The 10,611-nt window shown below is 42.8% G+C and overlaps 1 protein-coding gene across 2 annotated transcripts in view; it reads left to right on the top strand.

Annotated features, from left to right (window-relative positions):
- fam49al (family with sequence similarity 49 member A, like) overlaps nucleotides 1–10,341 on the top strand; it is a gene marked incomplete at its 5' end in the record, with an annotated part of 14,220 nt that extends 3,879 nt beyond the window's left edge. For both annotated transcript variants that reach the window (XM_032534777.1, XM_032534776.1), the window contains 9 exon segments: nucleotides 2,176–2,297; nucleotides 4,118–4,223; nucleotides 7,026–7,162; nucleotides 7,265–7,342; nucleotides 7,591–7,707; nucleotides 8,437–8,516; nucleotides 8,707–8,833; nucleotides 9,780–9,850; nucleotides 9,993–10,341. In XM_032534777.1, the coding sequence (XP_032390668.1) occupies nucleotides 2,176–2,297; nucleotides 4,118–4,223; nucleotides 7,026–7,162; nucleotides 7,265–7,342; nucleotides 7,591–7,707; nucleotides 8,437–8,516; nucleotides 8,707–8,833; nucleotides 9,780–9,850; nucleotides 9,993–10,056 (902 nt within the window). In that variant the 3' untranslated portion in view covers nucleotides 10,057–10,341.
- Nucleotides 10,342–10,611: the final 270 nt, after the last annotated feature.

The raw sequence follows: 10,611 nt of genomic DNA, 5'->3' as shown, positions 1-10,611 counted from the left end.
TGTGGAATCAATCATGTTATTTTGGGGAATTAAAAGAACATTGATATAGGAAAACGGGTCAGTTTGACCGGAGGACAACATGAGGGTTAAGATTATGAGTTTAAATGAATTGTCAAGATGGAGATGTTTTGCCTTACACCCCAGTGTGTTCCTCAGCCACTTCCCCCTCTGTAACAGCTGGCTTCCTGCTCCTCTTCCTTTACTGACTGTCGGTTAGAGTGGGAGTGGGAGAGCTCACTGCTGGCAAGAGACGTCAGCTGTCATACAGGCTGAATTTCCCCTCCATTGATTATGCGATTCACTTTACTTCAAAAGCAAGTGGAATGAGTCAGACCCCAGCAGGCAGCTTTAGACACTTCCCCCCCCCTCCCCAGCCACCCTGTGCCATATGTGAGCTCTCCTTCTTAACCCAGAGACACAGCCACCTCTGTCACACAGCTCAAAGTTTGGTTGAAACTCTATACTGAGCTATCATTAAACGATTTATGGCTGAATGCTAATTATTATACCGCATTAAAACTCTTAGGATTAGGAGGAAATCCGATGACAAGAATGTGGATGATTTCAGATTCAAAGTTTCCATTTTATATTGAAAACATGACGCTTGGATTAATTGAAATATCTCTTGTTTTTACTTGTGAAGCTACAGACAAGAGTTGGGTAGCTTACCTTAGGATAAAGACCGGAAACAGGGGGAAACAGCTAGCCTGGCTCTGCTCAAATGCAACACAATCCACTTAGCCTACCAGCATCTCTAAAGCTCACTATATTGCTATATAAATTTGTCTCATTTGTTTAATCCATACACAAACCAAAGTGTAAAAAGCAATTGCTGCTCCCTTTAAGTACTAGTCCAGTACATGAGCCCCATTAAAACCTTTAAGGTGACAGAGCCAGGCTAGCTCTTTCATCCTGCTTCCAGTCCTTAGGCTACGCTAAGCTCAGATTTAATGTACAGATATGAGTGGTATAGACTATTCCTTTCGCGCTATAAGCATATGCTGTTTATTTAATTATTACTGTACGTAGTAAACAAGAGATGTTGTTTACCAGAGAAATGCCGGAGCACATCACTAAAATGGCAGTGCTCGCTGTGCTTATTACGGCAGCCGGTGTGCACGAAGCAAATTTCCCATGATTACTGTTTCTCTGCAGGGAGGCAATGCCTAAGGGTGTAAAAATAATCAGTGGTGCTACCGCATGCAGAGAGCTGCCCACTCTCACTTTATACCTGAGTCACACACTGAGACGCATGGTTAAAAGAAAAAAAACAAGGATGACTCAAGAGGACACGTCCTAAATTGTGTTTCTCTAACACTTAATCCCTGCTGTATGCATGCAGCACGCCACATGGGCCACCAAAACAGAACAGAGAAAGAGAAAAAAGAAAGAGTGAGCATGCACAGTTTGTTTTAACATTTCTCACAATTAAACCTCAAGGGCAAACAAAAATCTCTACCCATCTGTAGACATGGAGAGAGTGAGAAAAAGATGGATAAGACACATAACATTAATCTGATGGGACAATCACACCTAGCGATATCCAGGCCTGTATAAATCTCTATTGAATGAACAGCTGAGACGATTTAAGAGTCAGACACTTTGTTCAAGTGGTGCCATCCAGGCCTTTTTACTGCGGCTGGAAACCATCAAAATGTTAAACTATCAGTTGTTACAGCCAATAGTTCCCTACGGTGAAACTGACTTGTCATCTTCTGGTCTTTATTGGGCGACTGCACACTGTAATCAAACCTCAGTGTGTGACAGAGCGTGGCTTCTAGGTCTCTTGTTATATATAATTCTATGGTGGGTAAATTAGATTCATTTACAGGCCAGATTCTGGACATATAGGGTGCAATGTCCACGAACACTATGAAATGCAGTAATTTCCACTTGTAGGGGAATTCTTCTCTAATTGCAGTCAAATATAGTGAATTATTAGTTATCTCAGATATTTATCTGGCCTTCTATGATATCATCTTTTCAGCTTTTCCTTCATCACTAATCTCCTCTCCTCAAATCTTCTAATTTTCTTCCCCCTCCACCCTTTCCATCATCTGTTTTTTCTTCTTTTCTGCGACCTCCCCCTATTTTCAAACGTACCTGCCATCACACTTTCACTTCCCACTCCCTCTTTTCCTCCTTCCCTCTGTACTTGCCTCCCTCCCCTCCCAGATGCCCAGCCCACGGAGGCAGAGACAGCAGTGTGGAACCAGGTCAGCGCCGTGCTGGAGGAGGCCCACGGGATCCTAGCCGAGCTGCAGTCTTATAATGGCGCGGGCCAGGAGATACGAGAAGTGAGCAAGGAGCAGTCCATAAGTGCTAAATATCAATATACTGTCGGGCGAGGACCCAGAATGTGATTCACATGGCCTGCCAGGGTGTACACCTGTCTTTTTTGGGACAATGCTCTGGTAGAGGCATCAATATCACCTGTTAGAAAGTTGGTATTGCAGACCAGTTCCCTCTGCAGTAAAACACTGTTCAGTTGATTGCAAGCTGTTGGCATAATACTGATATCGATTCCTTGTTTCCTAACCATATATATGTATATATATATATATATATATATATATATATATATATATATACATATATATGTGTATACAGTGGTGCTCATAAGTTTGCATGCCCATGCTTAAGTTGACTAACAAGAAGACTAAAAAAGTCATCTTTTGTTAATAGCTCTCAATGCCTTAATTAAAAAAAAAGGAAAAATCCAACCTTTAAGGACACCAATTTTCTTTGTGAATGAATAATGTATTGTAAATAAATAAATGTTCTTCCTTAAAATGCAGGGGGGCATAAATATACATACCCCTGTGTTAAATTCCCATAGAAGCAGGCAGATTTTTATTATTAATAGCCAGTTATTTCATGGATCGGGATACTATGCATAGTAGCCTGGATCCATGAAAGGAAGAACATTTATTTATTTACAATACCTTAATCATTCACAAAGAAAATTGGTGTCCTTGAAAGGTTGGATTTTTCCTTTTTTTTTTTATTAAGGCATTAAGATCTATTTACAAAAGAGGATTTTTTTTATTCCTCTGCTGAGGATTCCTGAAGTCAGTCCCTTACCACTGCTGACATATAGAGATGTTCAATGCCTATTTAATCCCACCAGGGAGAACAGTTCACAATATGACAAGAGCATACGGTACATGAATCCATCCGTTTTAAGGATGTGATCATCAGAGGAGCATTAAAGGATCATTTTGGCATAATTCTGTATTGTCAACAAATCCCATGAAAAGACCCAAAACCAACAATGAATTGATCCCACTAAGCCTAAAATACAGTGGCTTAATCCTGTGTGCCATAGACCTCCATAATTGTTCAAAGAAGTGTTAAAAATATATTAATAAGTCATGGCATTACAGTAGGGGACATGTTCCTTCATTCCGATTAACATGGTAGCACATAATGTAATAATCCATGGCTGAAAATAGTCCCCAAAAATGCTCTGTTTACTCCCGCTAAAACTGCAAGTGAGGCATGTTTCAACAAGAAACTATATATCTGTGACCCTTATTTTTTTTATTTTTAATAGACAGGAATTGGGCTTGGTGCCACAGAAATGATAGAAATAGAAATAATAGAATATTAGATTATTAGAAATAAGAAAAAGGTACTCCAAAGTCCTGTTGGTTGTTTTTTCCTCTTGCAATGGGGACAAAAATCATTAAAAAAAAAACACACAAAGACGATCACCAGCGGAAATGGTCCACTCCTGTTGCTCCTTTCTCCAAAGAGACGGACAAGAGGACAGAACAGAGCCTCTGATTGGTCGAGAGAGCACCCATAATATTGGGCAATATTTTTTGGGGACACCTGCGCTTTTAATTTACCTTGTTGTAGCCACTGTACAGTATATGGACTTTGAATCCAAATAACACTGTGATATGTTTTTTTTGATATTATGTGCCCTGTAAAAAAAAAAAAAAATTATAGGTCTTCGATACGTCAATTTTTGCTGAACTGAAATCCCTATGAAAGTTGAAAGTGAAAACGTTTTTTACTTAAGTGAAATAGAATGGAAGGAGGATAGAAGAGATGGTGAGTCATTTTAAAGAGTAACATCTGGGCTTCTGGCTGTGTTTGTCGCCCCCAGGCCATCCAGAACCCGGGCGACCTCGCTCTGCAGGAGAAGGCCTGGAATGCGGTCTGCCCCCTGGTAGCCAAACTGAAGCGCTTCTACGAGTTTTCCCTCCGACTGGGTGAGCGCGGCTATTATAAACAGTCCGAGTCATTTCAGGTGATGTAACACACTTTCAGGGGGCCATATTGGACGTATAAAGGTGCTGACACCTCGGCCGTTGGACAGTCTGGCGTGGTCGGGGACTTGAGTCTGTTCGGTGTCTTTCGTGCAGTGGCCGATTTGACTTGTTGGATCGGTGGGCGGGCAGTCGGACTCAGTGACCAATCTGATTGGTGGAGTGCTAGCAAATCAGTGCACTTATGTTAAAACACTTACCGGAAATGACAAGCGGGATCGGCGTGACGAACGCCTCTCGAAATCTGACGAAAAGCTTTCAAACTGACCTTTGTCGATCAAAAAAAACAAATTCAACAACCGTATGGCCTATTTCTCGCTTAAAATGTTTTCAAAGCCTGACTATTTTTGTAAATTACGAGATTGTATTCCAAGCGAGCCGCCATTACGGTCGGTTTTGAAATTCGGGTGAGAAGCCAGACCCACGTGACGTGCCATTTCCGGTTTTAATTTTTTTGGGCAACACAGATTGGCGCTGCCTCCTGCTATGGAGACGTATCATGTCCTCCAGTCGGCGTCGCTAAGGTGTGTTCTGAGGCATTTTTTGGACCGACCGGGGGCCAAATGACCAGCCCAGCAGCTGTTAACTAAATCTACATTTAGAAAGAGCTGTCAGCTGTCAGTCAAAGAAGAACCATGGCTATCATAGGAATCACCATAGTGGGTGGAAGTCTTGTATGGGTGTAAAAGGAAGGGAGTCTTAATGTAGTCTCTGGTTTGCAATATGTGTGAAATGGGTTATTTTGTGTTTGTAGTGCATACAAGTGTCCAGGATTGCTGACGCCGTGAACACTAGCTGTTGCTTTGTGTTTTTGACAGCTATGCGACAGGCACAGGATGTGAGCCATGCGACTTCTTGTATTCTACGTGACAAGACTGTTACTGTAATACAATGTGACCATGACAGTGAAAAGAAAGATATTTGAACACAGTGAACACATTGTTAATGTTTCAGGAAGGGAGAAGCTCATCTTGTACCGTGAGTGCTGCTTTACAGCTCCACTCCATTTTTGGCTTGCACCGCCACCACCACCGTGATTTTACATGCAATTTCAGTCCGGGCAGCATTCCTTAACACTAACACACACACACTATGATGTCCTCCCAGCCATCTCTGCAGCATCCTGACCTAGCAGCCAGGCAGCCGTTGCTACGGAAACTGTGCTACATGGTCCTCCAGCACAAAGAGAGACAGAGAGAGTAGAGAGAGAAGTATGAGTAGAGGAATATAATTGTGCTGCCGCCTCTGCTCTGCCTTCCAATAATACTTCATGTTCGTAGCCTACCATAGAAGGAGGGCTGTCTAATAATTAATGAAAATGTATCAGCGCTAATGTGTCAGTGACATAACAGAGACAACAGATCTCTTTTTGGCATCATCTTCCTGCTCTACTTGTAGTATCGAATCTAAGTGACTAAGTGGAGAGTCCAAGCTAGATCCTTCCTGTTTATGCCCCTAGCACCATCTTATTTATTTGACCAAAGGGGACAACTAGAGGTTAAGAGCTTCCACATACAGTACACAGACAGCTGCAGTGTCTCTCTGTCCAATCTGTCAGTATATACCCTCAGAAGTCCGTGTTCAGGATAGGGACCGTGCGGTGTGTGCAAACAGCAGGAGGGGGAGTGGGGTTTCTGCCCTGGCGCTTTAGATGAAACACTTCATTGCTGTATTTATAGAAGGCCCTTATGCATTTTTAATGCACAGGAAGGGATGGGGCCTCGAGGGACTTTGCTTCTGAGGCATTCCTAGTACACAGAGCCTCTGAGGTCCAGCTCTGGCGGTGTCTGATTTGTCAGAGGCAGCAGAGCAGTGAAAAGGCTTAAGTTCAAAAGCACATGGGACACAAGGGGATACACATGGTCACTGATACAATGTCCACAAGGATGCTTAGGCGGTGGGATCGGTCGCAGCATTATTACTATGGAGTACCACATTCACTATGTTTGAAATGTATTGTTAATGTGTGTGGCCATAGAGCTGCAGAACTGCAGAACCTCTGCAGCCCACTCCCCATCTGTGCCCGAGGCTACATTAGCTGCTACTAGCATTGCACTAAAGAATCTCGGTCATTGCAGGTAATGTAGGCGCCAGGTTTAGACAAAGAAGAAGCATGCATGGAATAATAAAAAAGATAAACTCTCTGGCTCCACTGGATCGAAGTCATTGTCATCTTTACATTACATTACATGTCATTTAGCTAATGCTTTTATCCCAAGAGACTTACAATTGCTATATATGTCAGAGGTCGTACACCTCTGGAGCAACTAGGGGTTAAGTGTCTTGCTGAGGGACACATTGGTTGGGAATCAAACCCTGATCTCCCACACCAAAGGCACCATAGCGTGAACTTGTAGTGGTTGAGATATTTGAATCTGGTCCAATTAATCAGCCGTGCTTCAAACTCCACATTTAGAATTTAACATTATGTTGTTTCAAAGCTTCAGTGGTTGATATGTTACATCTCAGCTATAAGGGCCCTGTTTTAAGGACCTGGACCCTGTTCTGACAGGGGGAACCAATGGTCTGTTGTTCTGCCTGAGGCCAGATCCCCCTGTGTTGGGTCCATTTCTAAAAGCCCAATGAGCATCCACTGATATCCAGCAAGGAGGTGAGGTTTTTAAATCTGGTGACATGAAAGAAACTTCAGATCCAGAGCCAGATTAGAGACAACCACAGCAGTCTGTACATTAGTAGTTTCCAGTTTTGTGCAGATCCATTTCTGACATCTAAGTGTGTTTGCAGAGAACGCCTTGCGCAGCCTGCTGGAGGCGCTGACGAGCCCCCCCTACGCTCCCATGCAGCACCTGGAGAGAGAGCAGGCCCTGGCCAAACAGTTCGCTGAGATCCTTCATTTCACACTCAGCTTCGATGAACTGAAGGTGAAGAACATATATTTTTGCTCTAATTACAGCCATCAGAGGCTGACCTTTACTGTACTGGAAAATCAATATCATAAATCACCCCCCTCTCTGACCATGCAGATGACAAATCCAGCCATACAGAATGACTTCAGCTACTATAGGAGGACTATAAGTAGGAACAGGCTGAACAACCAGCAGGTGAGGCCCTGGAGGAACAATCTGTCTCTGTCTGTTTACGTTGCATGGCTTCCATTTCTTTCTTTAATCAGTAACAACTGATATGAAGCTGTTCCCTAACAGCACCAAGAGATGCACAAGCAATATGCCATTTCCCATTTGGGTTATAAAATAGAGCCACTGTCATTTTATTGACTGGATGACACAGTTGTTGGACTGAGTGCGATTGATGATTAAATGCTTCATGTCCGTGTTGTATCGGCACACAGCTGGAAGCGGAGAACGAGGTCAACAACGAGATGGCCAATCGGATGTCCCTGTTCTACGCTGAAGCAACACCAATGCTGAAGACTCTGAGTAATGCCACCACCAAGTTTGTTTCAGAGGTAGATTTCCAATTGTTCCACGGACATATCCATTTGGAAGTCTACTACATCGAGACTTGGTCAACACAAACACTGGGCACTTTAAAACTGAACTTGTGGTTTGGATTATTGTCACTGAACGCATCGATGAAAAGTCTCATGAAATTGATTTAAAAGGCATAAAAAAAAAGAATCGAGGGAGTGTTAGCAAGTTAGTTCTCCCTCAGAGGATGGCTTGCAACCTGAAGTCAGTAGTGGAGAAAGTATTCTGATCATTTACTAATGTACAAGCAGCAATGTCCACAATCTCTGTCTTGTTTTGATATGTGTGGGTGACGCCTAAAGAAGTGATGAAGCTAAATAAATTACACCTATATGACCATATAACTATGTAAAATGAGTGTTTTACATTTTAAATACATCCGATTGCCTTGCCTTCCTCATAGTGTTCTCATGTGCTTTGTCTCCACCTTGTGGTAGAACATTTTGTCCATTCAGTACATAAACTTAAGAGTGTATGGCTGCAGCCTGGAGCGTCCCATGTCATCCGTCCCGTCTCGTGCGGTCTCGACGCTCCAGGCTGCAGCCATACCCGTCTCCATAAACTACAGAGGACAGTGCCAGGGCGTTCTTAGTGAAGGAAAGGATGAACGTCAGCGTTTCATTTCCTGACATTCTGGATGTTATTTTTAAGCAAAGAGGCTTTTTTTCTGCTCTGATGTCTCTCTCTTTCTTCCGTCCGTCCTTCAGAATAAGACCTTGCCCATAGAGGACACCACAGACTGTCTTAGCACCATGGCCTGTGTGTGCCGTGTGATGCTGGAGACCCCGTGAGTACTTTCCGTCCTTTCTCGTCCTTCTCTCCAAAAGGTCAGAATCATAGATTTTTAATGAGCAACCCCTTTCAAAGGGAACACAGTTGGAATTCAATAGAATGAATCGAGCTAATTCAAGGGTAAACCCTCATGTTTTCAATATTCTGACCCTGACACTATATGCCACGTCCCGTCTCTGTCCCAGTGAGTACCGCTGTCGGTTCACCAACACAGACACCATGCTGTTCTGCATGAGGGTGATGGTGGGAGTCATCATTCTCTATGACCACGTTCACCCTGTCGGGGCTTTCGCCAAGACCTCCAAAATCGACGTGAGTACACACAAACCATGAAATGGATGCGCATGGTAACACAGTTAAACACTTCATTTGAAGTTTCTAGTTGCTGACATTAGACACAGTACAATAGTTTTCTAGCCCAAATTGGCTAGAAAATGGTATGCTTCTGTACCCAATGATGTACTTTTGCTTTTGAAAAAGTGTTTAGAGGGTTCAATTCAATTCAATTTTATTTATAGTATCAATTCATAACAAGAGTTATCTCAAGACACTTTACAGATAGAGCTGGTCTAGACCATAATCCAGAATTTACAAGGACCCAACGGTTCTAGTAGTTTCCTCCAGAGCAAGACTGTTGCAAGTGCATGGGAGGTAGAGTACACACAAATATGCACTTCATTCTGATAATGGTATGAGGAGATTCCCCTTTGCAGTCATTAAAACCTGCAAATGAAGTCTGTGTGTGTGTGTGTGTGGGGGGGGCGTTCTGGTAACAAAACTCCTATTAAAAATCAGCTTAAAAAGTCTAAAAACAACCCAGTCTCTATTAGCGTTGCTGTTGATCCAGTGGTTGAACCCAGAGGGGGGGGGAACTCCCCCGAGGCAAATCTGAGGACGACGATGATTCAAGAAAGAGAAAGAGTCCTTCTGTGTTCTTTTTGTGCTTTTTTGTCGTGATATGCTGAATACATTTTCCTTTTTTAAGCTGTAAAAAAAAAGAAATCAGCCTGATGAGCAAAAAAAATCCCGCTTCGCTTTAACTCTTCACAACTGATGAAGACGTATCAAGCCATAAAGGAACAACGGGTCTCATCTTATGAAGACCTTCTTGTGTTTGCTCATGTGTGATACTTGGACTTTACACACTGTTATATTGGTGTGTTTTGAGTCAGTGCGTGGCTGCTGAAGCAGGAGATGAGGGGATTCTGAGGGTGCTGACCTTTACCCTAACACCCTGTGTTGTCTTTGTGCCGGGCAGATGAAGGGCTGCATCAAGGTGCTGAAGGAGCAACCGTCCAACAGTGTGGAGGGACTTCTGAACGCACTGAGGTGTGTATGAATGTGTGTGTGTGTGTGTGTGTGTGTGTGTGTGGGTGTGTGTGTGTGTGTGTGTGTGTGTTCAGCGACAGGGAAAGAGCTACGCACAAGGATTCTGAGAGCATTTCAACATCTTTCTCACCTTCTTCTTCAGGTATACGACACGGCATCTAAACGATGACAGCACCTCCAAACAAATCAGGGCCCTCCTGCAATGAGGAGGTGGAAGAGAGGGAGGAAAGTGAGAAGAAAGAAAAAAAAAAAAAAAAAAAAAGAAGACGATAGGAACAAAACGCCAGTGGCTGATAAACCTGTTGTTTACAACGACAAAGAACATCTCCAGTGTTTTAAGGGAAACCTGATGCTAATAAGAAGAGGAAAATAATTATATATATTGTCAGCTGTTCATCATTCTGTCTCTCATTTTGTAAAGTAAGAAAGAGAAAGAAAAAAAAAGAAAAAAAGAAGCCAGAAAAGAAATATAGATAATATTAAAACAAAAGTGAAACACAGCAGCAGATGAAAATTAAGAAGGAGTAAAGAGGAAGCTATATCGCAAAATTTAAGGTCAGGACTGAAGTTAACTGAAAGTGTACAAAAAAAAAAAGGGTTGAGTTCCACAGTAGTCTGACAAGTATTTTTTGCACACACACACACACACACACACACACACACACACACACACACACACACACACACACACACACACACACACACACACACACACACACACACAACACACACACACACACACACACACACACACACACACA

Source organism: Etheostoma spectabile, chromosome 14 (genome assembly GCF_008692095.1).
Source record: "Etheostoma spectabile isolate EspeVRDwgs_2016 chromosome 14, UIUC_Espe_1.0, whole genome shotgun sequence".
Classification (NCBI taxonomy): Eukaryota; Metazoa; Chordata; class Actinopteri; order Perciformes; family Percidae; genus Etheostoma; species Etheostoma spectabile.
The sequence above is the reverse complement of the archived record's forward strand: the minus strand, read 5'-3'. Positions and strand labels throughout refer to the sequence as shown.